Raw genomic sequence first — 18,079 nt, 5'->3', positions numbered from 1 at the left:
GGTATGCGTGACCACGTGACAGTTATCTTTTTATTAATGAGTATAGTAAGATTTTGTGGTTGTATACTATTGCCATTTCTAAGCATCTTGAACAAACTGCGTTTTTTTCCATAAAATATACCAAGCGTGTTCTCACGTCCCGACAACTACATGCCATATTCATGAGATGCGCTGTAATTATTAAACACAGACAAGGAGGAAAACATTGAAGCAAGATACAAAGTTCAATATAGTTCTCTTTCTTTTCAATAGTAGCACATGAAAATGTATGTATTCGACAAAAGAGGAAAATAGTTTATTAAAGCTCTTACAAAATACCAGATAAAAAAAACAACACACACACGAATAACTATGAGAGCTTTTATATTTTGTCTCAATTTTTCATTCGATTGTTTTTTTAAATCGGAAAGGCTTTCCAACAATTATCAGCAGAACAATGGGGGGAAACCATTAGAGTTAATAGGAGTGGTTCAATAGACAGTTTCGATTTACCCAGTAAAGTGACGAACACGTGTGAAAAACCTTGTTAAGGGACGCAGCACTGCGTAAAGAAACGTATGGAATGAAAGTTGTGTTTTGTCCTTAGGTAGAGTTTTCATGAGTTGTGTATGAAAATTCCACAACGTCTTACTATGTGTGATTGCCGGTGCCACCGTGAGCTTGGCAGCACAAGAAAATGTGATCTTCCAAAAAACAAGAAATTCCAAATAAGTTTGCAATTAGAGCAACATGAAACATCTAGCAAGTTTACCAGCGGAACTTAGTCGTTACCACAAAGGAGCTTCGGCATTTTCAAAGAGCAATTTAACTTTTCCTGCTGTGGATGATAGCGCAATTCGGGCAAATTTTGTTGCCTATTTGTACAGAGGTTATGTCTTGCACGTATTGCCAGTGCAGCCGACCTGCTTATAAAAACAAAGACTCACGCCAAAACCACATTCTTCAGGCATCTTGGCCATAATTTTCAAGCTTCTGGGGAATGAAACTTCTGTAAAACGGCGTCATTTATCAAGGCTGTAGAACTTTTTCAAGAAAGCCTTTGTTTTTGCCATAGTGCTTCGGTACCAAAACTACAGCTGGCAGAAAGCAGATGCTCGCAACTTGCACTTCTTTAGAGCACCTGTTCACCACATGTGCCTCTATGTCTGGAACATTAGGTGTTGCATAGAGCTGGCCAGCTGGGGTGACGTTCGCATCAATAAGCATATTTTACCTTGGACCTTGCCATTCGCTTGTAAATGGGCCTAAATAAAATAAATGAAAATGAAATTAGCGATTCAGCTTCAAATTTTCCTCCTTGGGGTCGTCCCTGAGTTGATTTTTTTTCCATAACGGGAAAGGCGTCTCTTTGACGCGACTGCACAACATATGAGCCATATCCTAACGCACCGAAGCAGTAAACAGTGCACCTGTGTCAGCGTTGAGCCAAATTCAAGGCATTTCATGAAAAAGCACATTACCCCAAATTCTTTGTGAAAGGAATGCATAAAAAGTGAACACTGAGCTGACACATAATTTCTGCATTCTCCAGTTCTCTCTTTCTTTTTTTTAAGTTTGCAGGCATAGAAGCACTGTGTCAGAGTACATAAAACGCTGCGACATTCAACTTTTCCTGGGCGAAGTCATTTGGTGGAAGGAGAGGCAGTCAATTTGGGTTTGATTCCTGAAGCAGAAAGATATTTTTTAAAACTAAAATGTCTAATTTTCAAAAATACCGCGAGTCCGTTGTAGAATTCCGCTGCAATTAGGAGGTCCCTTTCTATACTTAAGTTGTAGTCATCTCGAGAAATTCAAGTACACAAGTAGAACCCTTTGTTGACGTGCTCCGGAATATATCCACTATTAAACAAGAAAAGTAGGGAAAAAGCAAAGCTCCACTAAAGCACACCTACTGTACACAGTTACCTCTTTTATAGTGGGTACGCTTTGGTATTGCGTTGGGTCTCGTATTTTAAAAGAAGGCGCCCGAATATTGGTATCACATTGCTGTACGCGAACAACAAGCTACTGGCCAAATATACCAAATTACTGCGAATCGTATGGCCTATAAGCACGTTTACGTACTCTGCGCTGCTGTAGGTCGCAATGTGAGCAGGAGCTAGCTATTTTTTAAGCTCAACGAATTTGGCGAGCAGCTCAACCGCTTTAATTTTTTGTAAGCATCAAATAATATCCAGCCAGATAGTCTAATGATTTGTTTTCAATAAACTATTAAGTGAAATACCCTTTGTAACATGTTTCTATCGACAAATGAATACTTGTTATTAAAAAGCACGCGGGAAGTTGCAGACCGGAAACTAAAAGAATCAAGGAAAAGAAAATTTCCCTTCAGAGATATCGTAGTGACGGTGCAATACGTGTGCATCTGAGACGCAACTCCCAAACTCGATGCAGAGAAACAAAAGTGACTGCGATCTAGAAGTACAAGCTGTGTGCATCGAAGCGCCAGCATAGTTGGTGAAAAAGTGGCTTAGCTGAGGCTGGCGACGTGCAGATGGTAGTAGTGTGTCCGTCAGCAGTGGGTCTTCAAGGGCACGGCCACTTCACTTTCACGAAGAGAGAAGCCACTCTCCGGCATTGTTCTTCTCTTGACATTGGAACGGACGCACGCCTAGCGCACGAAATGCTCAATAGTTTTTTTTTTTGCTTAGTATATGAGGCCGTCGCACCATTTTCTTTCATTTATGCAAGGCAGGCTTTTACCATGACTCGTTTTTGCTGCGGTTCAATCCTGTCTGTCCATTTCCCCTTTAGCTGTCTGTAGTACTTTCATTGGCAGAATACATAAATAAAGGCAGTCGCTTGAGGCTTTCAGAGAGTCGCGTTTATTTTTATTTTTTTCCCAGCTGTCCACTACACTAAGATCCTAGAATGATGGAGTTGTTCCGGCTGTCTTGGCACTGAGTAACCAAATCTTACGCAGGTCATTCCTGCGGGACTGGTATGCACATTCCTTCGTCTTTTTCAAGCTTGCGAATGCTCCGACCTTTTTCTTTGACCTGCCAATGCATTTCCTGTCATGAAGTCCTCTTTCTTTGTTTTCAAGCGCGGCATCACTGAGGCGTCTCTGGGAAGCTCCACCAACCTTTCGGTCACTTTACGTCAGAATGCAGAACAGCGGAAATCTGCCGAACGGTTTGGACTGGAAGCTGAACAAACCTTGAACGGAAAGCATAGCGCTCGTATCTATTATTATTATTATTATTATTATTATTATTACACTTTGTTTAGCACTGACGTTGTAACCTAGAAAAGCAAACAGAAAAAGATTCCGTAGACTATGGCTGCAAGGTTTCTTATAACTACCAATAGTACTGATTTTAAAATCACTGCAAGTTCATCTAAACGGCATTTGGAAGAGCATCTAAGACAGAGCTCCCCGCTTAAGTGCTCGGAGACAGTATGCTAAGCTATTTATTTATTTATTTATTTATTTATTTATTCATTCATTCATTCACTGATAGCTATGTCTTCATATCTTTATTTGCTCTGATATTGCAATTAGGTTCAGTAGAAACTACTGCTAGCATGCTAGCGGGAGAAAGTCAGGAGCATTATCATCGGAATGCACGTCCAGAGGTGCGCTCATGTTATCTTTCCACAGAAGAGTGTGAACCACTCATTTTCTAGCGGCAAAATGTCAGTAGTGAACTTCCTCGTCTTCTGAGGAGGAAAATAAAATAAAAGCAATTCACTGATGGACTGACTGATTGAGCTATTGATTGATTCATTGACAAACTTTAAAAAACTTAGTTTTTGATAATGCTTTGTTCCTTAGATTTTAGGTCCTGATTCTGGGTTCTTCATAGTTACTAAGAGTGCTTTGTGAGCACAGTCGGAAAATTTCACCGGAAGCCAATGAAGTTCAAGTGCTTCCGAAATTTTGCTGGTGTACATTTAGTATATCTTCGGGCACGGTTCCACATCGTGAGTAAGGCGGCGCCGACGACTGTATTGAAAACGCAGAATTACGAGAACTTTTGACCTTAAAATCAATAATGACGTGAAGTCACATGCATTATGCAAAAGTGTAGAGGGAGCTATTAAACATGACAATGTTCAGAACGATGCACACGATAAAAACTGCTCAGAAAATACAGGTTCGATTTAGTCGAGGACATTGACATCGACACTCAAATAGGTACATTACTCATCTATATGTAGAGCTTAGCTGTGAAGGTGCATTATTAAAAAGAAATTACTTCTCCATGCAGTAGACTATACCTGACCCCTCCTGTGCCCCTTATCTTAAGCCGTGCTGGAGCCAGCACAGGAAACTGGAAAAAAAGAAAGAAAGCACGACTAGTTTATTGTACCGTAGCTTTATCAGAAGTCTTTATTGCTATGAAAACCAATGCTATGTTTCCCAAGCTCTGAATTGCGTCATAACATCAATTTAATTTTTTAATGAAGCAGAACGAAGGGTAAGAAATCAAAGATCCCACCTGCAAAAAAAATGTCCTTCTGATAAAATGCAGAAGGGAGCTTCTTTGAAAGTTTTGCGAATGCTTTCAGAGATGCCTCGAAAAACAAAACAAGAACAAGTCAGACAAAGCACGAGGAGAGAAACAAAGTTCTTCACTTAAAAATCGTGCTAGACGCTCTTCATTCCTAGTCACCCTCGTCTTTACTTTCAGTACATTTCCGTTACATTGCAAAATACCAATAGCAGCATGAAACGTTCTTGTCACCAGAGACCATAGTGCTTGCAAGGCAAAGTTTCTCGCTGTCTAGCGCTTCTTCCGTGTGGTAATATTATCGCTCCAACATGTAGTTTCCCTCTATGACCTGAAATGCAAAACGTGCTCTGAAAAACTAACAGGTTTCACAATGCCAGGGAACAGCCAGGGACCGTAAAAGGCTTTTCCCTATTTGTCTTTTTGTCTGCCCGAGCGGTTCTCGAAAAATCTTCTTAATTTCTTCTTGTTTCACTTCTTACACTTTTATATTTATATCTGCAATCTTAAGTAAATCTTATAGTCTGTTATTAAAAATGATTGCGGGCATAAATAGAGAAAATCGAGTAACCCATGCCGTCGAGTTTCTTAGGATCCAATAAAGTTTTCCAGGATGTGCCGTCACATGTAGCTTATGAAACAAAATATAACTTAGGGAAGAACATACAGCGAAAGAGAAGGCGAACTACATTTCATACAAGTTAGGGCCCACGACTGCGCCTTTAAAATGATGTTCCTCTCAGCTTTTACTCCAACAATTACCCCAACGTGGTCATTAATTCCTCTAACAGATCAATACCATGAAAACATGAAAAATAGAGCGTAGAAGCACATTTATGAAACATACGTCGAAAACGAGTGCTTTTATTTTATAATCTTCAGGGCGTTTATGCTACACACGGGAGAAATAGCCCAATGCAAGAAATGAAAATTCAGCTACCAGTCGGGAAGAACACGATAGAAAGACCTACGCTTTGTTTCTGTGCATTTCTGGGAGTTGCCGCTCCTTGAGTGTGCCCTCCTCCTCCAATCGATGAAGAGAACTCCCACGAACTTCTTGGTGCGCAACCGTCAGGCCGGATGACGTCCAAGAAACGTGGGAGTGCGTCAAGAAATACAGACGACGAGGCGACTGAGTCATGCTCGGACAACTACGACTCGTTTGACGGTCACTTTAAACTCGTGAAGTGTAGTTCAGCAAAAAGAAGACTACTGCAGGCATATTCGCCGACAAGCGCTTCTAGCATGCAGAGTGCACCGCAGCGCTGGCCGCACACTGTGCTCTTCATGCCCGTGGACACGGTGACGAATTGGCTGCTACTAAACAAGCAGATGCTCTGTTCGTTGCTCAAGAAAATTGCAACCAAATGAGATTAAAGACGTGAAAATTAACTCACACAATAATATCCTGGTAGTCGAGGTGTTACATCGCAGCGCCCTACAAGGCCTATGTAATTTAACTAAGATCGATAATGTAAAGGTGCGATCAATGATCCCTACAGGCGGCGATGGTACTGCGGACATATTTGTGACGTCGACATTGCCATCCCGACTGACGACTTGCCAACGACAAGGGGCATGTTTATTACGAGAATTTTCAGACTGGGAAACACACGCCGTGGGAAGATTTTGTTTGTAGGAGACAGCCTTCCTTCCCACGTCAAAGTAAAACATGTCCGCCATCCAGTGCGACCAGTCGTACCGAAGCCCCTCCAGTGTTTCAAGTGTTGCAAGACTGGCCAAGCAAAGTGTGTCTGCGTTAGCAACGTCGTGGTCCCTCGGTTCTCTGAGTCCCATTCACGAGACGCCTTCAGCACAGATGTTCTAAAGTCTCCTAACTGTAGTGGTGCTAAGAAGGCCTCATCAAAGGAATACCCACAGGTGCGGAAGAAATTCACGATACTCAAACAAGTGCTGCGGGACAATTCAACGCATCGAGAGGCTGCTGCCGCGCTTCGGCGACGTCGGCATCGACACAGAAACGTACACGAAATACCGCCGCTGCAGGTGGTCACGCGCCATCATCCGTCAGAAGGATTGCCGCATCAACGGATAGCACCACTAAGACATATATAAGGAAAGCAAACAAAACGGAACAGCTGACCCATCCTAAAGAATGGCCTGAGCTAACGACGGCACAACGCCCTGCTAAGTTATCGCCAAACGCACCGACGTTGACGGCTTTGCCAACTGTTGAATCGACGCTGTCTGATGATCTCCAGGTCATCAACATTCTGCGGTCACTCGTGGATGTCATTCGCGTTATATATACTTAAAACATTATATCTTCGCTTGCACAAAGCGCGCTGCAGGTGCTGGACACTTTGAGTCCAGTACTTGCAGCTAGCTCTTGGTTCAAATCATGGCCCTCTAGAAGCCGCCGTTTCATGAAGAGGTCTGGAACGCGTCAATATTTAAATAGAACGCCAGAGGTCTTAAGTTACGCATGTCGGCCTTTAGGAATGTTTCTGTTGGTAAATAATTTTGCAATCATCGTCACCTGCGAGCTCTTATCACGTAACATCGGCTGTCCGGGTATGAGTGTTTCATGTCCGCCACCCACGGAGAATACATCAGGATTATCATTTCCATACGACGTGATCTTACGTATGCCCATCATCCAGTGCCACCTGACCAAGAAACCCAGTACGTATGTCTGACCGTAAAGAAAGCCAAGCTCACTTTCCCAGTAGTTCGTGCCTACATATTGCTCTCAACTCGGCTAGACAGCGAACGGTTACGGCGTATCACGATGGGGACTCCACAGCCTTTAGTGATGACTGGGGTTTTAATACCCACCGCTATTTCTGTGGAAGTTCTATGGTAAATTTGACGGGCCGAAGATTTTCCTTGTAAAAAGAACTGTGCTTGTTAAATGTTGGAAGCCCCGCCTTTCTGCGTGGAGCTTTCTACAATAGCAGCCTGGGCTACAGCTTTATTTCACGCTCCTTCACGAGAGAGGTAAGGTGGTTTCTGGATATTAAAACGCGGTGAAGTGACCACCTAGCCACTTATCTTAGGATTGAAGGGCTGCAAGTTAGGCGGCGTCACTCAATGTATCGATTGGCCGATGTTCAAATCAATTGTGGAAGAGGGCCATCGTGATGACTTGTCCTCTAGCCTATGGAGGACACCATGAAAGGTGCCCTGGAGGCTGCCACGCATTCGCTTCCGAGAACGTCTAGATGCACCGAATACGACATTGATCTGGAGAAGCTTCGTGCAATTCGTCGCCGTGCAGGACGAAGATACAAGCATACAAAGTATCTGCCCTGTGGTATAACCTACCGTGCCCTATGCAATCTTGGCGAAGCGGCCCGGAAAGTGCTTCCGTTCTTGTTCAGCAGCTCCAGGCAGACAAGCCCAATTCCCCAGAAATAGACCAGCCGCTTGATTCGACTGCTCAAGCCTGACAAGTGGCCTGTAGACATTGCATCGTACCGAACAATTGCGCGTGCCAGTTTCATCAGATAACTAATGCAGAGGATGTTTCTAGCACGGCTACAATGGTACCTCGAACATTATCGGGTATATCGAGATGCGATGGCTAGTTTCAGGCACGGCCGTTCTTCAATAGACAGCGTTATAGACTTGGTGACGTACGTTGAGCACCAGAAGTCCCGCAAAAGATTATCTGCTGACCTGTTTCTGGATCTTAAAGGAGCATACTATAATGTAATGCACGAAGCAATTTTCAACGCATTAGAGGCAGTAGGACTTCGCGACAAGATCTATTTCGGGATTGGTAGCTATCTACATATGAGATCATTTTTCAGACATACCGAGGATGGCCCAACCTCCCAGCAGTACAGTAACTCTGGGGTGCCTCAGAACGGAGTACTGAGCCCAACGTTCTTCAATCTAACACTCATTCGACTCACCGACACCCATCCCTGCATCGTTAGGCTGTGCATCTATAGTGACGACATTTGTATTTGGACGTCGGGTTTGACCTGAGTGCAGCTTCACCCACCGCTTCAGAAGGCAGCCACTTTAACATCATCCTACCTTCAAGAACAAGGACTTCAAATATAATCTGAAAAGGGTGCAGTGATGGCATTTACGAGGAAACCAATGTCTCCATACATGATATTCGTCGACGGACAGCTGAGCTCGTACAGCACAAGTCACAAATTTTTGGTGGTGGTCGTTGACAGAAATCTCTCCTGGACGCCACATGGGAATTATGTGAGAAAACACCTCATGGAAGCTGGCCATATGTTTAAGTTCCTGCAGGAGAGGCCTCGGGAGGGTCGCTACAATCTATCCTGCAACTATACAGGGTTCTCGTTATTTTATTCCTGCGGTACAGCCTACCGGTCATCTCCAACACCTACAGAACTAACGTGAATACAATCCAAGGCATCCAAGCCCAAGTCCGCAAGATAGGTCATGGTCTACGGCGGAGTGCGTCAACGACTGAAGTTACTGCAGTCGCTCAACATTACACTATTAGAACGCACATTACCATTGAAACAATGCGTTGCACATTAGACCCTTTGCCAGGACCCCTACCGACCACCTCCCAAGTCTCCCAGTGGAAAGGCCCCACACGACTTTCAGTGCATCTGTCTTCGAATACCGTGCCTCTCTTAAGTCAAGGTACGCACCTGCGGCAAAGCCTTCAATTATTCCATGGTGTGTCAGCCATACTCAGGTAAACCCAACAATTCCAGGACATCAGAAAAAGTCGGACTTACTGCCATCTGCACTCAAGTAACTTAGTTCACTCCTGCTGCACGAGAAATATAGCGACTACACATCCGTGTATACTGGTGGTTCAACTACATCAACCAGTTCCGGTGGCACTTTAGTTATACGAACAATGGGAGTGAACTAGCGCTTCAAGATTTCTCGTATGACGACGGCTGCAGCTTCAGAGCTCGCGGCTCTCCGCGACGCGCTTCATGTGACAAATTCTGAAAGTCCTCGAAAATGGGCAGTCTTCTGCGATTCAAGGCCGGCTTTACAATGTGGGCAGTCGTTCCACCGACATAAAACTCACGATCAGCTCTCGTGCGAAATTGTCGAACCTATTTATCACTTGAGAGAAAAGGGCCATAATACATATTTTCAATGGCTACCAAGTCATTGCGGTATCATTGGAAATGATGACACAGATGAGGCCGTTTGGGCCTCAAACAAAGAAGGCTGCGTCACCATTCCTCTCTCAAGGGCCGACGCTGCGAGACAACTTCGCATTCTAGCACGCATTATCTCCTTAGCAGAATGGGATACCGCACATACAAGGCACACCAGGATGCACAGACCAAACCTTTCAGTGCCAAAAAAAAAAACCTCCGACCGGACGGCACCGACGCGAAGTGTCTCTTCGGTGTCGATTGTGGTTGGGAGTTCCCTTCCCCAAAGCTTATTAAGCACTATTTGGAATTGCTGATAGTCCTGCATGTGATGCTTGCGATGCGAGGAGAACATTGACCATTTATTTTGCCACTGTCCTCAATTTCAAGCACAAGAACAATCTTTGTCCAACACCCTGGCGAAAATAGATGACCATCCTCTGAGTGAACAGACATTACTAGAGCACCGACCCTACTGATCATCGGCTCAGAAGGCAGCGGAGGCAATTCTGTGCTCTCTGAGAACGTCTGGTTTGCTCGAGCGGCTTTGGCTCAAGTACTACTGTCCGTGTACGTCTCCCCTATACCCTCTCTCTCTCGCCCTTCGCATTTCCGCAAGCGTAGCCTAGCCAGCCAGGCTCTTGAGTGCTTAACATCCCTATCTTCCTTAAATCCCTCTGTCCCTCTCTCTCTCTCTCCGTCTGCGGCGTAAGCCAATGAGTTAGATGTTTGCTCCTGAAAGTGCTCCGCATAAGTCTTCTTCTGTATTTACGCTTCAATGATGGAGACGGTACCGCAGTGATTAGTCGGTAAACTGGTTATGTACGACAGCTTGGCAACGGGCTAACCAGGAACCCGACAGTGTTTTGTTTCTCTGTGTCGACATTAACGCACGTTTTATTGTGTTTTCTTTCAATTTACATCTAGAAAAAGAAATCTTTTTCGAGGATTCATAGTTTGTTTTCACACTAACCAGAGGAAATGTCATGGGCTTCTTACCTTAGTTGCAAAGAAGCTTTAGGAGATCGCCATATTTGGTGACATTGCCCATTGCTAAAAACATGCACACACAGAGACACACACACGAAGGGATTCAAGTTAGAGAAGTTCGAAAAGCCGGTATATTTCTGTCCTCTTTCTAATCCCTATCTTACCACCCCAGTGTAGGGTAGCAAACCGGAGACTAATATCTGGTTAACCTCCCTGGCTTTCCTCTTCATCGTTCCCTCCATTGCTGATTTCTATATGCAGGAACACTGCCCAGTGGGCACAGAGAAAAACATTTGTTCACGACAGAATGATTGAGCCTATAGATTCATATTGACTTTTTCCAGATGCGAGAAGCTTCGTAGCGAAAACAACATTACTTGAACGGTGATACTCGTTTCAGTTTCACAACACAGTTAGTGGCGCAGCTGGCGCTGAAAGTTATAGTATTACTCTGGATATATCATCGTATTTAACGTAAATACATTCTCCATGTGAAAGAGCACCTGTCTATAAAAAAGAGCAGCGTTTATTTTTTTGTGTTGTTCCTTTTCCACGTCAGAGCCTTAGCTCCGTCCGTACTAATAATTGCTACTCCCTCCTCATTCTCTTTCGTACTTCTAGTGTATACTCAGCATATATTGTGGCGGAACGTACCAGCTGCACCTTCTGGTAAATTGCAGATAATTCTATAACTCTAGTCTTGTTGTTGGCCTCTGTGGTTAAACGGTAATGACTTAAAAAACAGAAAAGTGTTATTTTCTTTGTCCCATGCACAGCGGCAGTTCCTAAGCATACGGAAAAGCGGACGTTGTGACGTCTGCTATCCTGGCGTACTGCGTAGGCAGACGCAGCAATACCAGCTACCATTGGATGCCTTAGCCATGGCATAGCAACGAAGAATGATGAACCGCTGTGCCTGCGCTTGGTGGAAGTGTATAAAATCGCGCTACCTTCGTCACACTATACCATCGCACTACCATTAATAGAGGTTGACGACGCAAATACTTCTACGCATGCTCTGAGGATGTAAATATGCTTCCAGATACACGAAGAAAAAAAATAACAGGTTTGGGCAAACAGACATAGGATGTGGAAGCTTGCGAATGGGAGACTGAAGAAAATGTAAAGGATGAATTGAGGTTTGGAGCCAAATACAGGGTAAGACGCTTCCATCGTCCTTATGATCTGCAGCAGTCGAACACAGTCGGCGATATTGTCGCCGACCACGCCAGTCGCGCCCCGACACAGACTTATCTCGCCCCTTTTCTCTTTCATTCATCATACAGAAGCGCTTCGTTCGCTTACCGCAGAATGCTCGGTGTCCGCTGCACGGCTGCTCCGTTCTCGATGAAGCCACGACACGGGGCTGTACGGAGGACGGGATGAAGGTCGGTAAGGAAACACAAACAGGCAAAACAACGTAAAAAGGGGGGAATGGTAGAGGATAAGGAGTAACGACCATCGGCAGGGGTGAAAACGGCGCCTTGGTCTTTCGCGCGTCATGGGGAAAGGCATTCCTTTTTGTTATCGTGGCGCGGCGTAGTAGAGATCGCGCAGCAGAGATGCCCCCATACACCACCAACCATCCCGTCTTCGCGCGCGCGCGTCATGGTGCAATCTGCCTCCGGTTCGACGGGTCACGTCGCTTCGCCGAGTAAAGCCAATCTTCCCTGCCCTCCGAGAAAACCTTTGCGTTCTTCGAGAAGAGGGGAGGGGCCTTTGCTGTCAGCGATCGCCACGGTGAATTTCCGGGTAACTGCAGCGAAAGTGCGCGTTTGAACAAGCTGCAACGTAAAAGAATACTGCAACGCTCTGTAAAAGCGGTATAAATAATTTAAAACGCCGATTACGAATGCGGATCAAGCAAGATTTTATGCTGAAAGTAGGGAAACATTGACGCACCGAAAGATATAGTGCATAACACAAGATTGGTCCAGGATTTTATAGGAAGTCTTCATGTTGTTCCCATTCAAACTATTTTTTTCTGCAGACAAAATATGTTTTATCATTTGGGTGTGAGCAATGAAGTTACGTTTGTAATAAGCAACACCTAAAAGAAGCGAACGAAATGGTAATGTCGATATATCCAGGCAATGTATTTGTCGATCTATCCAGGCAATGTATTATCCAGGCAGTGTACGCGAACGCTTAACACGCAACCAAGGAGGCACGATTACACAACGTGCTTAATGCTTTGAACTGCGCATTGTATCAGTGGGGTGGAGCCATTTAGACAACTGTGAAAGTCTTCTATAGCCCCTAAAGCAAGAATTAAGTGAGTGTTAATGGAAGCAATCACTCCCACGGGAAAGGAATACGTGGATGTACCTGTCGAAAACACTTGGAAGCATTTATTAGACAAAGCTTGTAAAAAAAAGAAGATTGTGCAATTGCAGACACTTCTTATTTATTTATTTATTTATTTATTTATTTATTTATTTATTTATTTATTTATTTATTTATTTATTTATTTATTTAACATATTGCGGCCCTAAAGAGGCTCCAGTATATTGAACTTCATAATGTGTGCGAAAACACATTTAGTATGAGTAGCAGTGCCTTTTATGCAAACATTGAGGGGAGAGGGCGATGGCCGAGGTAAGTTTGTTTCAAGAACAGCCGACATGGGCCCCATAGCTGTGCCTACACCGCCACTGCTACCTGCTAACCTCTGCCAACACTACACGTTTGTTCTACGGCGTGAATGCTGACGCTGTGCGGGTTCGTAATCCACGCTGCGGAAGGCTCCTACCTATAGCAATTGTGCATCCTGGAAGCTTACGCAGCTACGGTCTCCTGACGTCTCCTAGCGCTCTTTCGGAGCATCCGTATGCTATCACCAGGAAAACTGCGAGGTCATTGCCCTGAACTGCACCTGAAAGCAACAGCCTCACGTGCTTTTGTGCGTGCTCTCGCTCACCAACGCCACCTCACTGCACGTGTCACGTGGCTAAAACTTGTTTCCCTACTGAATGCATCACAAGGGTTTGCTTTTCGGCGCCACGCGGCTTTCGGTTGACTACATTGTAACTTTTGTGCTGCTTGTATGTGAATTTAAAGAAAATAAGCCTTTTGGCGAAAATAAGAAAAAAAAAACACTGCGTTGTCCCGTGTGCCTTCTACTTCCGTGTTGTGATTGCGCCGTAACACATCAGAAGCATACTTTTTTTGGGGTACTCGTTATGGTTGCAAAACACCTAACGGCCTTTCTTATCTGAAATAAACTGCGAAGTTGTACTGTTAGCATACCACGAATTCCTCCCATAAAATTTCAACCTCTTCACTGGTTTCATTTCATTTACTCGTTATTAGCTATGACGATTCCGCTTACTTAATTTGTTTGTCCGTCACCGCCGTAAGCAATCGGCGCTATTATTTGATTACTTCGTTTTTCGTCACTGCCATAACATTACGAACAGCCCATGATGCTGCGGCAAGCGATGCCGCCATAAACACATCCTTGGTATTTATTTATTTATTTATTTATTTATTTATTTATTTATTCATTTATTTATTTATTTATTTATTTATTAGATACTGCCAACCGCCTCTTGGCAGTCCAGGCAGGAGTAAGTGAGTAAAAAGTCGGCACTGCAAGTCAAAATAACAAAAAGATGAGTTACAAGGAACCATGAAAAAAAAATGCTCAAATATACAGACTTGTGTTGGTAAAGGCAGCATGTACAATATTACAAAAATAGGAAAATGGTGATTCTAAAACTAACACGCTTCATTGCACAGATTGCACGGCAGACACAAAGGATTCAACCGAGGACATACAAGCGAGTTCTTGCGGTAGAGCATTCCACTCTGCTATAGTTCGAGGGAAAAACGAGAAGCGATAAGCAGTAGTTTTAGTCTGTGGCATCACAATCACTTTGCTGTGCTTGCGTCTGGTTTCTCTTCTTTTATTATAATTTGCCCACCTTTACTTTAACAATACCTTCACAGATGCGGTGCATTGACTCAACTCCGTTGAACATTGGCTTTTCAGAAAGAAATAACGTGGAAGTAAGGCTTGCCATTTTACCGCTGGAACCTTTTACAAACGCTTAATAACACCAATACCAATAAGCTAGCTCTTCCTGGAGCCAAAAGCGTCACAAGTTTCAAACTTTACGGCATGCACCCTATGCTACCTCGATACAAGACCACCGCCAGGTGCCTGCGGTGGCTTAAGGATGTGTGTTGTATCTGCTCTTGAATAACGCCTGCGATCGTCCTGAATTTTCCTAATGCTAGCCACGCGTCTCGTTGGCTGCTTGATTTTTGTTGTGGTAGTTGTTGTTGTTCCTTTTGCGGGAGCTAAACCTTTTTTCGTCTTCCGTTGTCTGCATGTTGGCCATGGCTGCCGCCTAAAAAAGGAGTGTTCCGGTAGCGTGGGTGTCTCCAGTGTAAAATTGACGGTTTGCCCCTGCCGATGACGTAAACAAGGTTTCACGTTGATTCCACTACTCACCTTCTCTGCATTGCGTGTCAGGGAATGGTGGTTGCGTTTCATCGGTGTTACGCCTTCTCTTTCCTGAGTAGCGAAAAGCTAGTTTGTTAAGAGTGGTCTAACCTACCCATCCTGCCAACGTTTAGGTGTGAGCGCCATTTATGGTGCCGTTTTCTTGGGGAAAACGGTTCCCAATCTCTTGACTTTCTGAAGAATCGATTTATTGATATTATGAAGGCACCTTTTGACGGCACAGAGATAAAGATCCGTGCATTACTTGCGCTGGTCGAAATATAGGAGATGTGGTGTAAAAAAAAATTTTTGCAATATGAATGTATGGTTTCAATTCTATCTATAAAACAGCACCGTAAACTGCAAGCCAACCATTTTATTCTGTGACCGTATTTGGCTGCCGGCAGTTGGGGACGTTTCTCAGATCAAATACACAAAACTAATAATAACGTCACCTCTAAAAAGGTCAATATCGACTGGTTTTGCCTGGGACATTTTTATGCTACGTGCCTGTTCTCTATTCCTGCGATGTGATGTCTTCAGCGACATTTCGACAATGTTGTTCAAGAAGCGCGCGCCAGCGGATCAACACACTAGTTGTTGTTTGTTGGATTATTTGATTCAGAGCTACAGCAACACTTACGTGGTGTATGGAAGATGAAATATGCTGTGAAAATCAGGAAGTACGCGCTCAACTATGGTGTATCTTCCTCTTCTTTTCGCAGTCACATTGAATCACCTTGCGCCACTAGCTTTAGCAGGGCTATGACACCGTTTCTGGGCTAGACGTTATTTTCCCTTTGCGGCATAAGTTGACGCAATTCGACAAAGCAGTCTAAACATAAGCTTGTTTACGCCAACAATTTCTCATGAGTGATGTTGGCACCACGTATGTCGCTGCTGAGCGTCATCACATGTCGTAAACGGAGTCACGAATCCATTCCCTGGCATTTCTCTAGCACCAACGTTACTTGAAAGTCTGTATTTTGGCACGAATGCATGAGCTAAGAAAGGAGGTACTCGTACATATCTGACGATTCTTCTCATGAGTAATTTATTATTTACATAACGTCTCTTATTTCGGTGACAAGCCATGCATAGACATCGATTTAAGCTCCCGTGACATGTATGCTCATACGGTTTTGGAAATATTCCCTTCCAGAATATGTGCTGTAAGATTGCTGTGAGCCCTGATGCTCTGGCAAGAACCATTGTTCATCAGGAAATGGCATGAATTGTATACGTCAGTGCTGTCAAATTATCGCAATGCCCACCTGTCAGTCATGTTTGTTGTTTTGATATTGCTGCACGCGTATTTGCATAAGCAAATTCCCTCCTTCCGATAGCAGTTTTCATGCCGTGATATTATAAAACAATATAATAGGCATGTTTGACAGAAATATAGACGTCCGTCACGAAGTAACAGCTCTAGATTGTATGGCGTGGAGAAAGTTATGAGTTTTTTATGCATCATCACGTGTCTCCCAGTAATCTATAGGCGCGCATTTGCAGCAACGAATGCACCTCAATGATTCGGTATGTTGCTGCCCCCACAAGAGATTTCCCTTCACAGTAATTCCCCATAATCCCACTTGTTAATGCTACATCAGTGACACAGGGTTGTCTCTCAGTGATGGGCTCTAGAGAGCACACGAGATTACAATATGCTGCTAGCTTTTCCACACCCTCTTTGTGAACGTCTTTAACTGGAACGCCTCTTGTGCGTGTGTGCCTCCATGTGTGCATTTTTTTTTACGTTTTCCTCTCTGTCCTTCTTTTAACCCCTATCTCCCATCCCCAATGTAGGCTAAGGAATCAAAGACTGATATCTGGTTAACCTCCCTGCCTTTACTCTTTACCTCTTTCTCTCTCTCTCTCTTATCAATGGAGGTGTGGGCATGTTTTTGAGCGCAACAAGGTCGATTCGGTTGATAATTTCAATAGTTCGCTCTTTTATGGCTGTTCGTTGCCCATTCCCGGGAATTTGCGGCACCAGAATATCCGTGTTCTAAGGTGCTCCGCACCTGTAGACAACATGGACAGAAGGTATGTTGGAGTGTTGAGTGGAGAAAAAAGGAGAACAAAGTGCAACGTATGGCATCAAAGACGCAATTAAGCACGAGCCATGGATCGATGATTATTGCTGTTAACAAATTCATTGAAGTGTCGTTTCGCTGCTAGGGTACCGACTATGGGGCACTCTGTTCTGTTTTTTTCCCTAAGTTTAGTTATAGGCCCCCTTGAAATTCGCGTTGATACAGTTGCCTAATGCTTCGTTTCAAACGTTGGGCCTTACCCCTTTGGTTATTTTGTTGGGTGTAATCTTCAATTAAGCGAGTGTGGTTATCAGGGCAGTTGTCGTTATGCCGTAGTTTTCTCTGTCTTCGTCATAGATTGATCGTCTTCCCCATTGTAGTCATGCCGTCGCCATCGTCATACGTAGATTCGCGTCACACACGCAATGACACGCCATACACGGACATTTCACAACCGTTGATAACACTTTTTGCAATCATGAACGAGGCTACACAAAGCTGCCCACAAATCATTTAGCATAAAATTGATGCCTACACTGCGTAGAACCTGAAAACTTGTTTCTCTACCCCGCTTGGAGAAACAATCGCTTTACAGTCACGTGTTTACGCAATATGATACTCTGTGTTTGGCTTTAATAAGAGTAACATATAAATATTTTGCCTAATAAGAGAGCTATCCAACCTTGGCTTTCACAAACTTGGTTCACACATCAGCACTAGTTTTTTGTACGGTATCACAGCGTATTGATATCAGAAGATTGCTTCATTGAATTGTTCGGTTATATTCAATATCTCTTTTCCAGGAGAGGAATATATCATCGTTACGAGTTCCTCCGGCACCAAGTCATATTGAAGCGTCCTTTCTTGTGCGGTTTTCGAAGCACACAAGGTCACTTGTAGAGGAAATTCGAGAGGTTCTTAAGCACTCGACACGAGCCATTAGGGGTGTGAGAACAGAGTGTTTCACATTTTTTCCAGCTTGCAGTTTTTTCATATAGGAGTTATCGTGCGCACGAGCATGTTTCTTCTGAAAATTCTAAATATTTATACAGATCTCGGAGTCTA

At 44.0% G+C, this 18,079-nt stretch overlaps 1 protein-coding gene across 1 annotated transcript in view; it reads left to right on the top strand.

The window, feature by feature from the left end:
• The first annotated feature begins 6,129 nt into the window (after positions 1-6,129).
• The window catches only part of LOC142582159 (neural cell adhesion molecule 1-like), a 51,876-nt gene continuing 39,926 nt past the window's right edge, over positions 6,130-18,079 (top strand). Inside the window, exon 1 of the mRNA XM_075691554.1 lies at positions 6,130-6,205. Coding sequence (XP_075547669.1) covers positions 6,130-6,205 — 76 coding nt within the window. The remainder of the gene's footprint in view (positions 6,206-18,079) is intronic.

Source organism: Dermacentor variabilis, chromosome 5, assembly GCF_050947875.1.
Source record: "Dermacentor variabilis isolate Ectoservices chromosome 5, ASM5094787v1, whole genome shotgun sequence".
NCBI classification, from domain to species: domain Eukaryota; kingdom Metazoa; phylum Arthropoda; class Arachnida; order Ixodida; family Ixodidae; genus Dermacentor; species Dermacentor variabilis.
This window is presented reverse-complemented; position numbering and strand designations above follow the sequence as displayed.